The sequence below is a fragment of the Ctenocephalides felis genome, unplaced genomic scaffold, assembly GCF_003426905.1.
Source record: "Ctenocephalides felis isolate EL2017-DRISC unplaced genomic scaffold, ASM342690v1 CF-g0.4_SCAFFOLD_03571, whole genome shotgun sequence".
NCBI classification, from domain to species: Eukaryota; Metazoa; Arthropoda; class Insecta; order Siphonaptera; family Pulicidae; genus Ctenocephalides; species Ctenocephalides felis.
The window spans coordinates 23430784-23450747 of record NW_020539725.1 but is presented as its reverse complement, the minus strand read 5'-3'; the positions used below and the strand labels follow the sequence as shown (position 1 = coordinate 23450747).

Sequence of the window (19964 nt, the reverse complement as noted above, 5' to 3'; positions counted from 1 at the left end):
ATACATTGACATTCATTAATATTGATTAATATTACAACTAATGCTGTTTATAAGAGTATACCCTCCATTTATGTGATTATTTTTATTCAATGATTATCTATCATTTTATATTGTCATCACAAAGTTTCTGTTTTTTTTTGACATTCATTAAATACATTGATAACTGACAGATTAAAAATTGCTTAATAAAATATTTCAGTAATAAATTATGAGATCAATATGTTTACTTAATTAACCTAGTTTTAATAATTACGGAGTTTCATAATTAACAAATATCGGCTTTTCAAAGACGTAACGTTCGCTTTGGTCTAGAATATGCTGTCACAAAAAAGCCCGGTACCAACTTCACGCCACTGCGATGTACGTTTATGAATCACTACATTACCGGTCTAATCGAATGCCAATCTATTAAATTCATTCACTCGCCGAGTGCTTTTGAAACAAAAGAACTTTCAAACCTTTCAATGTACTTGGTGTTCAATCGGTTGTAGTTATTTTGTAGAATTGTTTTTTGTTGGGTAATGAAAGTTTTATTCTATCATTCGATTAGTTAAATTAAGTTTTGAACCCTGTACGACGACTTCAGAGCGGAGCCATCTTGCTATCTATAATCAAAGGTCCTTGGCTCACGGTATCATTGTCTGGAGAATAGCCAGTTTAATATTAGCACGTAATCTCAAATGGCGTTAAAAAGAATTAATAAGGTATGTTATCGAGTGATAGTGTCAGTGATATTGTCCTAGCATCGATTGTGTAATAAATAATTGTGATAGACGTGGACATTGTACGCCCTATTATTGAGGCTCAAGCAGTGTGGATATCACAAAAATTCCTTCTGGACAGTTTTCTTGCACCACGTTTTAATCTTGCCGATGATTTTAATAGAAATCTTTGTAGTTGTTTGCTAACTTTGCAAAGGATGTCAGTATCCATAAATAAGTAGCACACCGTCGCCATGCACTTCCAATTTTGGCAGACTTGCAAGATTAAAAAATGTCTGACTTTTAACGTAATTGACTGGAAAAGTAATTTAACTATGAAATATTAATTTTTTGTAGGAACTGCAAGATCTTGGCAGGGATCCTCCAGCGCAATGTTCAGCAGGACCAGTAGGAGATGATTGTAATTATTAATTTTTTTTTGCTTACTCTTTTTGAGGTTCCTAATTTTTTTTCTCATTTTATTGCAGTATTTCATTGGCAAGCAACAATAATGGGCCCAGTGAGTTGATTACATGAATATGAAAATCATTTTATATTATTACTTTAATAATAGCCAATTTTATTTTAGCCTGACAGTCCTTATCAAGGAGGTGTGTTTTTTCTCACAATTCACTTCCCGACAGATTACCCATTTAAACCACCAAAAGTTGCATTTACGACAAGAATATATCATCCAAATATAAACAGCAATGGATCAATTTGTCTTGATATATTACGTTCACAGTGGTCACCAGCACTCACTATATCTAAAGGTAACCTGTTCTTTTTTATATTACTTTATTATATTAATTCTAAATCATATTTGAGAATCATGTATTGCATTTTACATTCTGAAGTGTACTTTTGATACTTAATTGCAAGGTACTTGCCATTATTGGTATACATATAATATTGTGAAAGTATATAGTGAATATAAATGTACATGAGATTTGTAGGTGATACGATGCAATATGACTTAAGTAATATAAATTGTAGTTTGTTTTAATGTCCTTAATATGGGTTTTAATTATTGAGGTAAGCATGACCATGGAAATTTCTTTTATTTTGCTTTTTATTTTTTTTTTGTATTGCTTATGTTTGACTTTGCATAAAGCAATATTTTTAGCATTGAATTTTGAATGCATATTTTATTATTTAGCATTAATCTTACTGTCATAAAAAGTGTTCTTAATACTTATTAAAGATCACTTTTACAACATTGAGCTTTTTAACTATTTGTTTAATATTTAGCTATGGTGGCCATTTTAAATTGATGAAATAATTAATCTATTGTTTCAGTTTTATTATCTATTTGTTCATTACTGTGTGACCCAAATCCTGATGACCCATTGGTGCCTGAAATAGCACGGGTATACAAGACAGATAGAGAAAAATACAATGAACTGGCAAGGGAATGGACGCGTAAATATGCTATGTGATTTCCATGCCATAAATTACCCGTCCGAAATGTACTGCAAGCCCAATATGTGAAAGCTACCATCTAAACTGAATTGATATATTATATACAATTTGGGTGCTCCTTAACTATAATTATTATTTGGTCATGTAAGTTAAGAACTTATATTATACATAACTACACACTATGGACTTGTGTGCAAGCTTCATTATCAGTGAAGCAGCAACTTTTAAAACAGTTATGTTTGTGAAATACATTTTTTATCTACTAAAATCTAATCATGTGCTGGGTACGCATTGTCTAAATTGTAATAAAAATGTTAGTTAATAGAATTGTTTTCTTAGACAGACATTTTAAATGTATTTCGAAAATATTACTGTCACATGTGAATCTGTGAAATGTGTCGGTTTCATTGCCAAAGTCACATGTAATGTTTGATACATTTACAGATTCCTAGTACATTCTTTATTTTGTCGCAAAATGCAAAATGGTAATTGTTATTTAAATTGATTCGTATTTAAAACAATTGAAATGACAGTACTCTGTGTATTTTGTGTTCATAGCTATTATTAACCAATTTAAAAATTGTTTGTCAAGATCTCAATCTTGTGTGTTAGAAAAATCATTGTGGTGAAAAAACATGTCTTTATATAAAAATATAATTTATTTAGCTGTGTAATTAAACTATCAAAAATTTGGTTAGCCTTTTTTCCAAACATTTCTCATCCAGTTTTCTGTTTGCATGTTTTGCAAAAACATTTTTATACATAGTTAGGAAGTAGCTTCAAATTTACTTAATTTACCAGTCTTGCTAGTGACCATTGCCAAGATTTTATTTATTATTTAAATTTAAATTATTTAGCAAGATTTCCTATTCTTGCATTTAAATTGAACATGCACTGATTGAAACATAATCATTGGTTTTTATAACTGCATTCAGTCAAGAGTTAATTTAAATTTTAATATGACCTATTGTTTTAAAAATTTTGTGAATTATGTAAAATAAATTGTGGTTTCCTGTTTAATTAAGATAATTGTATAATTATTTACGTAAATAAACTGGTGACTACAACTTATCAATTTACTTGGGATATGTTTGACAATAATAGTCTCATTTGATGTAATAAGACTTCATAAATACATTGTTCTTTTTTGACACGGTTTACAGTGAGTGAAATTTATTAGTATTATTTATTACAATTTTAATTTTCATGCGTGTTCAAAAAGTTGCTATGAATTATGCAGAGAGCAATTTGTGCAAAGTCTTCAGTATCTGTTTACTTTAATTTTTAATAAATGATTATTGTTTCAATATTGATATGTGGAATTAGCAGTTTTCAATACAGATATTATTCAACATTATTTTGATACATCAAATAAGTATGGTTTTGCTCTGATTAGAAGCTAAATTTATGGTAAAATTGATATTAATCATTTATTTGCAATGCGTGTATGAGTTATGGATACTGAACTCTTCTACTTTAAATAAAATTTAAGCGATTTATTATTGAAATTTTGGTAATGTTTTCTTATGGCCTATTTTGCTTGTGAATAAAGGATGTTAAAGTATAATTTAAATAACTTACTATACCTACTCAATTTTGATACCTCTAATAAGTGATTATAAATAAAACTTGTCTACTTAGAGGATGCAACAGTGTAGTATAAAACAAAACATTAAACCTCGCACTTATACTTAGTTGTTACAGTGCCATGCTATTATCCACTGTGTATCACTGGCTATACATGGAATTTTTGTAACAGTAAGTATAATAATACATAAGCATCTTGTACAGTTAATAGAAATCTCTAATCTGGGATTCTGTACAATCATTCTAAAACTTCTCATCAATCTTTGAGAATTCGATATTGTATTAGTTCAGAGATAATTTATATTAGTGATGTGCCCACTAAAAAAATCCCTGATTTGAATCAAGCTTATATGGACAAATATAAGTTAAAAGAAGTCCTATTATGAAAAGAGTAGAAATTGACCAATAAAATCGACAAAGCAAAGATTAAAAACATAAATTATTACCAATCAACAATTTATTAAGAAGGATGTAAGAAGAAGGTTGAAATATATTTTCAAATTCATTCATAATGAAATATACTATACTTCTGCATATTGTCTAGGTATTTAAAATTTTGATACATTGGTTCATAGATAAAAGAAGAGTATTGGTTGGCGTATTTTTTATCAGCAACATATCGGTTGCTTAATATGATAAGTGAATACTAGTACCTTTATATGGTTCACTACCATGAATAATGCCATTTTTTTCAATTTCCTTATCTATGAATAATGCTATTTCATTGTTGTAAATTTGCAGTTACGTACGCATTGAACAACAACTGAAGGTTTACTGACCTCGTTTTAAATCACTGTTTCAATGAAAATTTTAAATTGAAACACATATTTCGTATTTTTTTAATCTTGCTTGTTGTATTCTGATATGATTCAAAAGCTAAACTACATGTTACAGAAATAAAAGATAAATCATGTTCTGGATTTATTGAATTAAAATTAAACAATCGGGTCTCAGCGCTCTTCGCAATAAACGCAAGAAATGTAGCCTTTCAGTATTTTGTGTTTCGAATCTGAAGTTAGCTCTCGAATAAAATAAATATTTTTTAAAATTTTCATAATTATATTTATTAATTTTATATACATAAAATATTACATATATTTATCATATATTTATTAACATAAATGTTCATACATACTGTATCAGTCTGGTACAACAAATTGTGTAGTGGTGCAAGAAATTACTTGAAATATTTTGCAAATACTCAGTTTATAATCATAGATGCACTTAACTATTTTACCATTTTTATATAAACACAATAATAGTAATCTTTTTTTACATAGAAATAAAATTAGTTTAAATATAGTTTTTAATTAATTAAACTTATTCGGTATGCTTGACGATGGTCTAATAGTACGAATTCTAGTTTGTTGTTATAATTTTTAGATATTTGAAAGAGTAATTTTTATTTTTTCAAATCATTTCTATTGATAATGATTGGAATATCGTAAAATATGGAGTTGTACAGAAATTGTATGATTCGTATGATTCGACTTTTTAATCAAAACAGATGTTGAATGAATGGCTTGCAATTTACTGCAATATGTGAAAAGTTTAATAAGATATGTTTTGAATCAATTACAATTTGATCCAAATCAGGAAAATAGGAACCAAATTCGATTGTTCAAATGTTCAAATTCAATTATCAGGACAATTATCTATAGTGTATTTTACCGGGGGAGTCTATGATACATTTATCTATGCCGCTCGTAGCCCTCTGTCGTCCGTAGTCGATAATTGTAGGAAACCACGCTTTGTCTATGCCGATAACCTTTTTGACGTACATTACATTGTTTCAAACTAGTTAATTACCTTTTTGTGTACTAAAAGAAATATTATTAGTTTTTTTACTGTAGTTATAGCAAGTGATTAAACAATTGTATAATACAATAGGTGATGGCAGAGGCAACTGAGGAAAAGTTGGATATTGTAAGTAAATAGATGATTTTATGAAAGTTGAGTTTATTTTTCACAAAAGCTTTCTTCACATTTTGATACTTATTTGAATTATTTACTTTTCAAAGGATTGGGGCAATGAGCGTCTTAATCAAGCTCAAAGTACGGTGTTGGTCGACTCTTATGATATAGAATCATGGACGATGCTGGTACGTGAAGCTCAAGCAAGGCAAATTGAAGATGTTCGAATTGTATATGAAAAACTTATTCAAGTATTTCCAACGACTGCACGCTATTGGAAAATTTATATAGAACAAGAGGTGAACTACATTAAAAAGATATTACATTGATATTGCATTAGCTCAAAGAAGATTTGTGGCTTTCAACTGCCAAATTTATTTTAATGCTATATTACTGCTTTTTTATCGTAGATTGAAGTTAAGCTAAATAAGATTAAGTTCATTTTACACCAACTTAATGTCACTAGTGCATATGAAACATTTAGTAAATATAATTTCTAGTAAAATTTCCTAAAACTTGCAAATTTAAATAAGAATAATTTGAGTTAATGCCATTTCTACCACATGAATTCAAAATGTTTTGGTATCTCAATTTTCAGATGAAAGGAAGAAACTTTGAACGTGTTGAAAAAGTGAGTAATATTTTTAATGAATATCAAATATATATATTAATATTTTTCTTTGAAATTCCTTCTATAATAATGCTCTTGACTTGTTGTGGAATTTATGGTAATAAACCTTTATTTAAAAATTTGTTTATTATTCTCATCTTCTCATATGATTTCTTGTTTCATTATAAAAATGTTGTTAATAAAAAAACATTTAAAGTAGTTTCGGTGTTTTATATTGGAATATAACAAGCTCCTTCAACCATAATTTAAATTGTAGCAATATTTACTTTCAAATTACTTTCTACAATAAAAGATTTATCTAAAATATTGCTTCATATAATTTAAAATATGATTTATGGGAGTGGTCTTTTTAATATCATTAGGGTCACCGAGTCATATGCGTTCACATATATTTTTATATTTTTTGTTGTACACTATAAATACAAATATATATATATATATATATATATATATATATATATTTGTATGTATATGTATATTACATGATTGTTTCTTCCAGCTTTAACATGTGCAGATTATTCTTAGTCACACCTCAAATATTTTGATGCGCTATATCCTTTATTATTTGTTAGAAACAACACTATTGAATATAGATTATAAAACATACAATATTTTATATCCAAATGCAGAGATTACTTTAAGTTTAGCGCACTTGAGTTTCATGCAGTTATATAAAATCAGTATATATAAAAACAATATTTCATTTACTATGCTATAATACTATTTGTTGAAATAGTGTTCATTTCTTCTTTTGTTTCTTCATGTTTCTTCAATCATATATATGAATTTGCAATCTATGTATACAATCTTTCTTTTCGTTCCTAAAGCGCACGATTTCTCATTTTCTTCCTATGTATGCACTATTTGTTTTTCAATTAGCTAATATTATGTAAAAATTACAATTTTTTGCGTTCTGAGTTTGTCATTCAAATGATATTAATATACTTTTAAAGAATTCATGCATGAGACTACAATCTGAAAATGTTCAGATTGTAGTCTTTATATGATATAATAAAGTTAATACAAACAAGTGACTGTAATGGATTCATATTTACAGAATTTATATTTTTTCCATTCATAAAACTATATATACTACACAAACACATGCATACAATTGTTGTTTATAGAAATGCTGTGTATATATATAATATATATATATATATATATATATATATATATATATATATATATACATACATAATGTGTGTGTGTATGTATGTATGTTTTTTTTGAATAGCGAAGAAAATGCATTTTGGCATTATACCGCCTGGGTGTAATATCGAATAAAATCTACGCTTATGTCTTGCTTTTTGTTCCCACGTGAACCGCCGTTGAGCATTACGTCTTGGAGGGAGGATCTAGAATGCTATGATTCTCTCCCCGAATTATACTTTCCTTCTAAATAGTGCCATTCGTTTTTTTTTTCGAAGATCGCAAGCCTATTAAAACTAGTGTGTTGATTTCAATATGTATATTTATATCGTCATATTAAACATAGGTAAATTATACTTCGAATTTCTGCAGTCTGCGGACCGCGTGGTGATTTTATCCTTTTTCCTTTAATAAAAAAATGTTCATCAAACATTTTCAGATATATACTCTTTATCTTCTTCTATATTTTTTTATAACACTTTCATTAATGTCGACGTCGGCTCGTGAAAAAGTCTTATTGTGCATTGTACTTACTAATTCATTCAATTTTTTTATTATCCCATTATCCCAGTGTTATCCAACCTGTGGGGCGCTCCCCCTCATGGATCGCAAGTCTGTTTTTAGGGCGTATTGCGTACATCTATTTAATAATAGATGTGTTCGTATAATTTACAAAATAATACGAATATATACCAATTTAATTTATTTAATAACATGAAATGAGTATTTATGAAATTATACTCACCTGAATTTATCAATTAAGGCGTGCCATATTAAGGAAAGGATGGAGCGCGGTACAAATATGTTGGAAAACACTGCATTCTGGTTTCACTCCAGTTTCGTTTTCGTTACATAATCATGCATAATAGAATTATTTCCACGGCATTCAGCATTTCATCTTCTCATACATAAAATACAGAAAAAATAACAGCCGATTCGTCCAATCTAAAAATAGGCTGTCGTCCCTGTGAACAACCGTCGCGTCGAATTTTGGCCAAAATGGGTTAAGTGGCATAAGAAAAGCTGGGGGATACTGATTCTGAATTTGATTTGATATATTTTGTTCAATTATTAGCTAATGTGTTGAAATAAAAAATATGTATATTTTTATGAACCTGAATTATCAGTTAATTCTTAAGTCACGTGCTTTCAATATAAAATGTACAATTTTTAGTTTAAAATGTTAGTATTTTTAATTTAATTGCAGAATTTGATTATACCATTGATTAAAAACTCCATTTTTAATGCATAATTCTCAACAAAATATAAAAAAATGGGTCTATATTAAATATAACATAATTTTATTTGTACGAGATAACTCGTAGTGACCGTCCCAGAAAAGATTGCAATCTACGAGTTATCTCGTAGTTAGCAGTAAACATTTTAATTTGTGTCATTATAATATCGTATTTACACTTATATACTTCTTATCTGAATGATGAGTCACATTGTATTCTAGAAACTATACAATTTCAAATATAGAATTTTATTTCGACGCATTAGTGTTAAATAATCAAATTATACATACATATATAAACTTTCTGAGAACGTTTACATATATATAAATAATAAAATTATACATACATATATAAACATTCTGAGAATGTGATTACTATACTGTCGCGTGTAGCCGGTTTTCTTGTGTAATTTTTTCAAATTGTAAATCTAGTAGTATATGGCATCGTGCCTTAAAGCAAATTGCTGGAACTTCCCATACCCTAACGAAATGTTCGAGAAATATTAAATGTTCTCAAATAGATTATTATAAATAAATACTGTAATATTATCTAATATTTATAAGAATTATATAAACTGAATTGCAAAGTTAAAATTATTTATTTAAAGTATATAAGTGAGTTTTAGAACTTTAGCAAGAATTAAAATTAAAATCTAAATTATTTTCAATATACAAAATATTTTTTTTAAATAGCAAAAAAAATTTTTTTCGTAAAACAATTGTTTCGTCAACACAAGCGGAAAGTTTTTTGAATCATTCAAATCGGATGATTAAATCTCTCAAAAACTGCTATTTTTTGTACATTTAGCTCTGTATCTCCGAAACGGCTGGACCTGCCTTTGCCAAAAACTAATCATCACTTCTCCACATCATTACGAACTGAATGTTTTTTAGATCATTCAAACCGGATGCTCCGATCTATCTAAATCTCGATTTCTATTTTTGGCACTCTTTGCTCTATATCTCCGTAACGAGCGGACCTGCCTTTGCCAAAAACTAATCAGCACATCTCCTTATCAATAGGAATCGAAAGTATTTTGAACCATTCAGAATATTAAAATTCAAATCGGTTGACTCGGGCGCCCGAGAACAGTAATAAATAAAGAACGAATATGAATTTGAATATTTTTTTAAACTACATCTAGATACTTATGCCATCCTACCTTTTAATAACAGATCAATTTAAAAATGTATCACAATAAATGAGAATAGCAATATTACAATTTTGCAATTGCAAAAACATATATTGTTTATATATTGTAAATGTTTTGCTGTAGGTTTATAATAAGGTTTGGAAGATTATACAAGTTATTGCTTTTTGTTTGTCAAAAGTAAAAGTTCGAAAAAGTCTTATAGTAGATTAAGAAATTAAGAGAAAATCTTTTGAAAGGTTGAGAAAAATCGATAAATAATACTAAACAATCTTTAGTTTTATTTCGATTTGATTAATTTTTATCAATTTTTATAACATTTTCAATTATCTCAATTATTTTATATAGTTTTATTTTAACCTTCTTTATTTTATTACCATTAATTAACATGTTACTCAGAATGTTCACTTGAAACGTTAATAATTTCTTAATCAAAAATATTTTTACACTAATTAATCCTTGATATTCGTAGATAACACAAAATTTGAATGCATCATAGGACGTATTTATGAAATATATGATTCAATTTATGAAATATATAGTTAATTTGCATTCCAATGAGTTCGGAGAATATACTGCAACAATTTCTATTCTAATTTCGTTAATTTAATCACGTTTTCTCATTCACAATTAAAACTAATACCTTATTATGAACTTTTCTTATTTATTGTTAATCATTCTGCTGTCCTAACAAAGATTGGCTAATACATTCATTGTATATGTTGAGCAAAAATATTAAAAAGATTTATTCAATTTATTGAATAAATAAAGTTATGGTTATTTAAACCCCAAACTCCAGCATTGCAATAAGTTTGCATTTTCCAGGAAACCTATTTATGAATGTTATAAGATAATATGTTTTTTATATATCACGTTTTATACATTTTTTGAGGAGAAAAATTACCGTTCTTCGAAAGACACATTTGTTCTTAGATCCGTGAAAAGTTGTGGTCTGGTCTCTGCCATCACAAATATTGACTCTTTTTCTAAACGTTTTTTAAGTTTAGTTTTATAAATTGCGATTCTGAATTTATTCAATTTTATTGTTTTTTTTTTTTCAATTAATTTTTTGTTTATTTTTATTACTATTCCGAAATCATAAAAAATAGGAAAATTATACGTTTTTGAAAATATTTTAATATTAACAAGTGGCAAATTTTGAATATATTTGGAAAAATTATATTTTGTTTAAAACTTTTGAAGAGCTTTAATCATTTAGGAAATTTTGAGAAATTGAAAACCAAGAAATTGTTCGGTAGCAATAATAAATAATATATTAGATTTGAAAAGCAGTAAACGATATTACAGAATTTTGAAATGTGTGAAAAGGAGGTATTTGATAATCAAAAAGAGATCAATAATCTTAGACCGATAGTTAAATTATTCAGTGAAAATTACTCACAAATGGAAGTTATACTTTTTGCATTTTAAAGAGCAAACGTTTTAAATTTCTGACCGGAATTCAAACGATTCGCCTGATAAATTAAAACATAAATATTTGATAATTAGCTTGGAAAATTTTGTAACAAAATTTTTGTAACGCATATTATTAAAATCTCTGTGTGCACGTGTCTACTTATATTTTAGAACTAATAAATTCTTTATATAGTCGGACTAAGTATAAAAACTTTTTTTTTTAATTACACTAATTGTTTGATGGCCATTTTTTGCTTACATGATCAAATTTTAGTCTAGTCTAGTCAATTCATTCTATTATGCTTATTTAACTGCTTATTTAATTTGATAAACAATCAAAACTTTCAAATATTGAATATTTTAGATATTACTGTAAAAATGAAGCATTATGTAAATCAGTTACTTTGTACTAATAATTTTGTAACTAATTTTCTGTTAATGTTACTAATAAAAATGGTAGAAGTTGAAACAGCTTTTGTGATCATTATTTTTCCGAAATATTGTAGATTACTTTGTTGGTTTTTGTAAGTAATGTTGATTACTGGGTTAATTTTTGTATTAAAAATCATATCAGTCGTATATTTTAATTTTAATCTTTGCAGCTTTTTCAAAGATGTTTGGTGAAGATACTTAATATAGATTTATGGAAATTATATTTGGCTTATGTTAAAGAGACAAAGGCTGCTCTAAGTACTTACAAGTAAGATTAAAATATTTGCGAGAACGATACATATTTATATAGATTTTTAATTCTAATTAACAATTATCCACTAGGGAGAAAATGGCACAAGCATATGATTTTGCTCTAGAAAAAATAGGAATGGATATTCACTCGTACTCTATATGGTGTGATTACATATGCTTCCTAAAGTCGGTGGAGGCAGTTGGATCTTATGCTGAAAATCAAAAAATTTCTGCGGTTCGAAAGGTAAGTTAACAATATATAGATGTACTCAAAAATAAATGTCATTTTCATTATTAGATAAACAAGATTTGAGTATTAAGTGCTATAGAAAGTTAACGTTATTTATATTTGATTTTTCTGAATTCTTCCCCACTATTTTGATATATAATTTTTTATTATAATTTCCAACAAATACTTAATATTTATTTTAAAATATAATGTCATAGGTTTACCAAAAGGCTGTGGTAACTCCAATTATTGGTATAGAGCATTTATGGAAAGACTATATATCTTTTGAGAGAGGTATAAATTTAATAATAGCAGAGAAAATGGGCATGGAAAGATCTAGAGATTATATGAATGCTAGAAGAGTTGCCAAAGAATTAGAGTGTGTAATTAGAGGACTTAACAAGAATTTGCCAGCAGTACCGCCCACGCTCAATAATGAAGAAGTTAAACAGGTGAAAAATATTTTTGTTCATTTTATTAAGATATTAAATATTTATTTTATTAAATGTTAAATTTTAATTACGATATTAAATTTTAATTACCAATAAATGACGTAAGTAGTAAGGGCTTTGCAATCGGTAACTTTTCGCAACGGACTGTAAGTCAGGTGATCATGTATTAGTATTGATATTTAGTTCAATATACACTTTGCACTGCGTCTCAAGTTCGATCCCAACTTATGCCAGCTCGATATTGAGCAGTGTGATATCAAGTTTCCACTTGAATTTATAAAACTCAAACGCCTTTCGTGAGTATTGCTGCAACATATATAAGAGTAGTTCAACATGGAAACGAAGACATGAGACATCTATAATACATACATACATATACATATATATATATATATATATATATATATATATATATAATAAGGCTCACTATAAGGAAATTTAAATTTATATTTGATAAAAATTTATTTTTTATCGCTTGGCTCACATACGCCATCAGCATATAGTTTAAGGGGGGATCCTGCTTCAGAGGCTTATAAAAAATAGTTTTTTTTTGCAAAAATGTCTTCCAAAACTATCCAAGAATATATTTCTAAAATTTCAGAAACAAATTCAAATTATTTTCGGAATTGCAGAAGAAATAATGAGCAAGCGTCAAGCATGTATACGAGCGGAACGAAAACTTTGACGCGCGATTTCTCGGTTTTTCATTTTTTCGATTCTTTCTAATTGGAGAGGAAGATAGAAAAAAATCTAAATATCCTATCGAAACGAGAGAAAATTCATTTTATTCAGGATTTAATTCTATTCTAGTTGAACCTAAAAAAAACTAAAAAAAAAGTTATAATCATAGATAAGGAAATTATAATTAACCCACTAATCTAAAGATTTTGTATTAACACATTAATCTAAAGTGAAATTTTGTATCAAAAACATTTCAAGTTGCGAAAATTTAGTGAAATTCTCATTTTTTTGGATTTTTTAGGTTCAACTAGAATCTATACTATTGAATATATATATTTGTTTTAAAATTTTTGTTTCGTATGGAAATTGTGACCAGCATCTCCTCCGCCAAATGACACCTACACGTTCGTGGCGCATCGGCAAAATGCTTGTACCCGGCATATTATGAAATATATTTTAATGAAAAAAATTGAGAAAAATGTTGAAATGTATAACAATAAAACCTGAAAGTTTCGTGTCAATTAAATGTTTATTTCCTTCCCTAAAAATTCTTTAAAAAAAGCGATTTTTTGAAGCCTCTAAAGCAGGCTCCACCTTTAAGAGAATAATTTTTATTCTGATCGACTATCGATATAATTATAATGAAAAAAAAATCCCATGGCTCACACGAAAAAGAGAACAATTTTGCCTCTCATTTATTAATCAATTATTAGCTATTTTAAAATTTAGTCTAAGTATATTATTTCTGTTTATAGGTTGAACTTTGGAAAAAGTTTATAGCTTGGGAACAGTCAAATCCTTTAAGATCTGAAGACACAGCATTGGTAACAAGAAGGGTAATGTTTGCAATTGAGCAATGCCTATTGTGTTTGGCCCACCATCCAGCTGTTTGGCATCAAGCCGCTCAATACTTAGAACATAGTAGCAAAGTACTTACGGAAAAGGGGGTATGTCATTATTTTTATTAATTGATGTTTCAATATATTAATCGATTAAATGCTTTAGATAAAAGTGGAACATTTTTTATTTTGCTTATGCTACGTTAAATTCTATAGGATATTAATGCAGCAAGGGCCTTCAGCGATGAGGCAGCATCAATTTTAGAGCGTGCAATTACTGGTGCGTTATCTAGAAGTGCATTGTTATATTTTGCATATGCAGATTATGAAGAAGGTAGACTGAAGCATGACAAAGTTCATCAAATTTATGGAAAATACTTGGAAATTCCAGACATTGATCCGACTTTGGTGAGTGTAGTTAATATTTAGTAGTTTGTTAAATATTTTTGGGCGCCAGCAATGAAGCCCTTTCCACTCTGATGACGCCGCTCCGGCGCAAAATTAATATTAATCGCGAAATTTGCGAGTGGAAAGAGTTAATTAATAGATTAAATTATTGTAATACAATGAAAAATGTTGCGAAGAAAAAATAAAAGTTTGTAAATGCCATTTTTTTTCAAATTTAATGAATCTTTATAATCTATAACAATTTTTTGTAAGTGTATATCACAGGGCGTTCGAACGTAATCATTAAAAAAGTTCTTAAAAGGCCATGAACACGATATTTAAGTTTTAAGAACTTTTTTTAATGATTACGAAGAAACGGTCCAGCCAATTTTTACCAAAAACTTATTAGCACGCTTCCTATCTGTAGCTCAATCCATATTATCTTTCAAGCGGTTTTTGAATTTTAAAAATAAAAAAAATTGGTTTAAGATTTTTAGTGCAATTCTATATTCTATTCTAATTTGGTGCAAAATTAATCAACCCAACATCGCCTTCGTCGAGTTTTATCAAATGGATTTAAATTTTTGAAATTGGTGCAGCCGTTTTTTGAGATAACGTCGACGAATATACACATGCACATACTTATTATTTATTAGATGATTTTCTACAACTTGCCCTAATTTCAAGATATAATATCATACACCACTGAAGAGAAAACAAGCCTAAGGATTTTTATGCAGTTGAAACAGATAATCTATCGAGATTATCTCTATCTATTATAGGGTATTAATAATGTTATCATATAAATGAACAAAGTTATTTAGCATATTTTTGTTTGCATCAATTGAGCGATTAGTATTTGTTCATATTTTCATATTTCCCATACTAATTGTCTAAATAATTCGCTATGAGGTGTTCTGCAATAAATATGTCTTCAAAAAATAATATCTATATAGTTTGAACATGTATATTAACTTTATTCGTATTTATATTGCATATGATATGCTTCAGGCTTATGTGCAATATATGAAATTTGCTCGAAGGGCTGAAGGTATAAAGTCGGCCAGACAAGTATTTAAAAAAGCCAGAGAAGATCAGAGGTAATTATTATTTGATGAATACTATATTTCTTTGAAAATGATTAACTAAATTAACTAAAATTTTATTTTTTATCTTTTTCCAGATCTAAATATCATGTATTTGTAGCAGCCGCGTTGATGGAATACTATTGTAGCAAGGATAAAAATATTGCATTTAGAATATTCGAATTAGGTTTAAAAAAATTTAGTGATAGCCCAGAATACGTAATGTGTTATATAGACTATTTATCACATTTAAATGGTAAGACATACTTGCAAATATTGATAAAAAATTGTAATCAGAATAAAACATTTTGCTTTGCATTTTATGAATTAAAGGTTCATATTAAATATTTAACTTTATAAGCAAACTAATGCGATTACATAGCGTTTTGAATAATTGACTAATTATGAATTTATAGAGGATAATAATACAAGAGTTCTATTCGAAAGAGTTTTATCATCTGGCCATTTGTCAGCTCAACATTCTGTAGAAATTTGGAACAGATTTTTGGAGTTTGAATCAAATATTGGTGATCTAGCAAGTATAGTAAAAACTGAGAAAAGAAGAAGCGCGGTATTAGAGAAGGTATTTTAATATTATAATTTAATTTAATTTAATTTTGAATAGTCTATGAAATTATCATTGACACATTAAATAATTAAAAAAAGTTTTTGATTTTCAATACAAGACAAAATTTACAGTGTGATCTGATAATATCGTAATAGATATGTTTGTGGTTGAAAAGTTTTCATCAATCTTATTGAAGCTCGATCTTATGTAATCAGCAAGCAGAATAAATTCACTTATTTAAAAGTTCAATCTGTATGGACACTTTTATTCAGGATATATTAATTTAAATATAAACAATAAGAAATATAGAAGTGAAAAAAAAATAGTAAAAATATAGCAATGAAACACTTACCAATATATATATATATATATATATATATATATATATATTTCTTTTTATATATTAATGAATTAGCATAAATGAAAATAATAAAATTTTATCTACTTGAGTCAAGAAATTTTTGGAATCGAAGTTTTTACTTACGATATATAAATTTTCTTTTAGCTGAAAGAATTTGAAGGCAAAGACACCGCCCAACTTGTTGATAGATACAAATTTCTCAATCTTTACCCGTGTTCTGCATCAGAATTGAAATCTATAGGATATACAGAGGTAAAAATACGGAATGCTGTTAATATTCGAGAATTTATATACATTTTTGATTACATAGATACTATCAGCTACCAGCAGTTTAGTTGGACAGAAGTCGGTATCTGGTGTATTAAATTTTGACAGTGATGACAAATCAGCTATTCCAAGACCAGATTTTTCACAGATGATACCATATAAACCAAAGTTCAATACAGTGCCCGGAGATCATCCTATTCCAGGTGAGTCTATGTGATATCAAAGATTATATAAATTTTATTTTATTTGTTTAACCATTCCATTTGTATTTGCGGTGCGAATTATAGTTAGTAACAGTAATGAAATATTATTGTTTCCAGGTGGAGTATTTCCTATGCCGCCAGGATTAGCTCAACTTACTGCTGAACTGCCTCCACCATCTTGCTTCCATGGTCCATTTGTTAGTATAGATTTATTATTGGAACATTTGGATCGGCTGGCTTTAGCAAACAGTGGTATGTATAGCATTAGTAAATTTTAATCACTGTAAAAACGCTTGATGAAATGAAATTTGAATTTAAATTGACAAAATAAAAACTACTTGGGAATGTTTATATTTGAAAAGAAAACTTGTACAAACAATGATAAACTATACTGGTAAACAATGATATAGCATTATTCTCGATTCGTTGTTCATACTTGCTAAACATACTTGTCTAAAAATTTCAGTTCAGAGGCCAACTCATGATTTGAATAGCTCTGAGGCAAGGCAATTTGACATGGCAAAATCAGTTCATTGGATAGTGGATGATACAAATGGAATGATAAGGGTATTTACAGAAATTGTGTATAATTATAAATGATAATAGCAATTTCATAGAGAATTGCTAAGTTAAATCTTTTTGATTTTACAGAAAAGAAGAAAAGTAGGCGGAGAAGACAGTGATGACGACGACATCAATGGAGCACCACCAACGCACGACATATATCGGCAAAGGCAACAGAAAAGAGTGAAGTGAAATAAATCACATTAAATTTATTGGAATATATTAGTATTAAAACTAAGTAAGTAATTAAAATCATTTTACATATAAACGCATTTCTTTTCTTTCAATCAGTCTTTACTTCATAAGTTTTTTCCAACAGTTTTCATAGTACTCTTGTGAAAAGTATATTCCGGTATTATTTCTATTCTCCTATTCCTATCCTAATATTTTTTTGTTCTCGTACATTACTTTTGTAAATGGTTAAAAAGTTGTATATTTTCTATATATTATAAAAGTCTGCTGAATATTTTTCAACCTATTAAAATGGACTTATGTAATAGCATATCATGTCATTTTATATTTGCTATTCTTGACTTACTGGTTATTTCAACTTTGCAAGTGTTGCTAAAGATTAATTACGTCTTTAGCATATATTTTTGCAGAGATGATCCCTATAATTAAGATTATGCATATGTCATTGTCATTGTGCATTTTTTCCGACGTATCTCCCAGACCTGTTCCCAAAAATCAAGCAAGTTTCACACCCAAACAAACTATTAGATCATATACTCAATTATTTCTTAGTATAAACTCTTCATATCAGTAATACAAATGAAATGTTGATATTATTCAAATCATTCAAATTCGTTTCATCTGGTTCTCAATATATACATAATTAAGCTTGCACATGAACCCACAAATTTTAATTTTCAATTAGTAGTTTTTAATTTACATTACAATATGGGTGATATACAAAGATGTTTTACAGTATTTTTATTATATTGATTTTTAACTTCCCGAAGGAGAAGTTTATGTTTTCATCAAAAAATCCGACTCGCTAATTTTATGTTTTCTCGACGTTTCAAGCCATTCTGAATCGAATGAGACCAAATTTGGAAAAAGTATGTGTGTGTGTGTGTGAACAGATTTTTTTCCGTAAATCGACGTTTTCTCAAAAATGGCTGGACCGATTTTAAAAATTTAAAAACCATTCGATGTATCTCGATGAGGGCTAGCGTTTATCAATTTTGAGCGACGATCAGCCAAGCCGTTTCTTTGTAAATGAAAAAATTTTCGTCCACGTTTTAGCCCGCAGTTCTGAATCGATCTTGAAAATTCAAAAACCGTTCGAAAGATATTGATTGGGAATCGTGCTGATGAGTTGTTGGTAGAGATCGGCCGGGCCGTTTTCTTGTAATAAAGTGTTAAAAAAATTTTTTCGACGATTTTTATTATTATTTTTTTGACGGTAGATACCATAGTCTTCTAGATCATACTAAAATATTACGGCCCTACGACAACTCGTTTAGCTTTAAAAATTCGTTAAAGTTTGCAAAAATTAGTATCGTTTTTTTGGCATTTGTCAAAATTAGACCTTTCATCGACGATTGCTCAAAAACGCCTGAACCGATTTCAGAAATTTAAAAACCATTTGATGTGTCTCAATGAGGACTATCGCTCGTCACTTTTGTGCGACGATCGGCCAAGCCGTTTCTTTGAAATTTGAAAAAAAGTGTTAAACCTTTCGTCCACATTTAAGCTCATACTACCGAACCGATTTTAAAAAATCAAAAACTGTTCGAAAGATATTAAAATCTTAGTTGGAAATGATACTGATTAGTTTTAGGTGAAAATCTACCGAGCCGTTTTCTTGTAATTAACTGTTGAAAAAAAAATTAAGACCTATGTCTATGGAAGTGAGGTCTATTAAGACCTAGATGTTTATGGAACTTTTTTTGGCGATATATACCATGGTCTTATAGAACTTACTGAACTATTACGGCTTTACGACAAGTAGTTTAATTTTAAAAATTCATCAAAGTTTGAGAAAATTAGTAGTTTTTTTGACGTTTGTTAAAATTAAAATTAGACGATTTACTTGGTATAACGTTAGAGTACTTGGTCTTAATAAGTGTAATAAATCATTAAAGTCCAAGGAAACTAGTTCAATTAAAAAAATATTGATTTTTGAAAATTTGCTTTTACAAAAGTGTTTGTTCGTTTTCAATAAAGCGTAATAAATCCAACCGGAATACTTTTAATCACTCATAAATTAATTTATTTTTTATTGATTAAGTCGATTATTTACACATATCGGGAAGTTCATGTAACTTGCATCAAGGCTAAATACCAAACCAACTAGTTAAGATTTTATAATGCAAAAGAAAAATGTTTAAAGAAAAGACAGCAATAACATTTAGAAAGTATGATAATTATGAAATCATCAAAGCTCCATAAATACAACATATATCTGATAAAACAAAAGTAAAGTGA

The 19964-nt window shown here is 28.1% G+C and overlaps 2 protein-coding genes across 3 annotated transcripts; both read left to right on the top strand.

Annotated features, from left to right (window-relative positions):
- The first annotated feature begins 391 nt into the window (after positions 1-391).
- Positions 392-2554, top strand: LOC113384489 (ubiquitin-conjugating enzyme E2-17 kDa). The gene is made up of 5 exons (XM_026622201.1): positions 392-704; positions 1059-1122; positions 1190-1221; positions 1291-1474; positions 2001-2554. Exons 1-5 carry the CDS (start codon positions 681-683, stop codon positions 2138-2140), a joined length of 444 nt encoding a protein of 147 aa, XP_026477986.1. The 5' UTR covers positions 392-680; the 3' UTR covers positions 2141-2554.
- A 2920-nt stretch (positions 2555-5474) lies between these two features.
- On the top strand, positions 5475-17723 carry LOC113384638 (protein suppressor of forked). Of its 2 annotated transcripts, none has more exons than XM_026622382.1 (16): positions 5475-5636; positions 5732-5923; positions 6223-6255; positions 11814-11911; positions 11986-12139; positions 12343-12576; positions 14013-14204; positions 14313-14504; positions 15495-15583; positions 15667-15824; positions 15985-16151; positions 16642-16749; positions 16808-16967; positions 17085-17216; positions 17434-17534; positions 17619-17723. In XM_026622382.1, the coding sequence occupies exons 1-16, from the start codon at positions 5604-5606 to the stop codon at positions 17721-17723; spliced, it is 2148 nt and encodes a 715-aa protein (XP_026478167.1). In that variant the 5' UTR covers positions 5475-5603. The 2 variants fall into 2 exon arrangements, with proteins under 2 accessions (XP_026478167.1, XP_026478165.1); XM_026622380.1 differs by having other exon boundaries at positions 17085-17219.
- The last annotated feature ends 2241 nt before the right edge of the window (positions 17724-19964 follow it).

What these genes read in the sequence shown, in the direction of transcription:
- LOC113384489 (XM_026622201.1), top strand. Translation starts at nt 681, where the DNA reads ATGGCGTTAAAAAGAATTAATAAG. An exon ending in CGTTAAAAAGAATTAATAAG is followed by an intron (nt 705 to 1,058) that starts GTATGTTATCGA and finishes AATTTTTTGTAG; the next exon opens with GAACTGCAAGATCTTGGCAG. An exon ending in AAGCAACAATAATGGGCCCA is followed by an intron (nt 1,222 to 1,290) that starts GTGAGTTGATTA and finishes ATTTTATTTTAG; the next exon opens with CCTGACAGTCCTTATCAAGG.
- LOC113384638 (XM_026622380.1), top strand. Translation starts at nt 5,604, where the DNA reads ATGGCAGAGGCAACTGAGGAAAAGTTGGATATT. An exon ending in AAGTACTTACGGAAAAGGGG is followed by an intron (nt 14,205 to 14,312) that starts GTATGTCATTAT and finishes TAAATTCTATAG; the next exon opens with GATATTAATGCAGCAAGGGC. An exon ending in ATACAAATGGAATGATAAGG is followed by an intron (nt 17,535 to 17,618) that starts GTATTTACAGAA and finishes TTGATTTTACAG; the next exon opens with AAAAGAAGAAAAGTAGGCGG.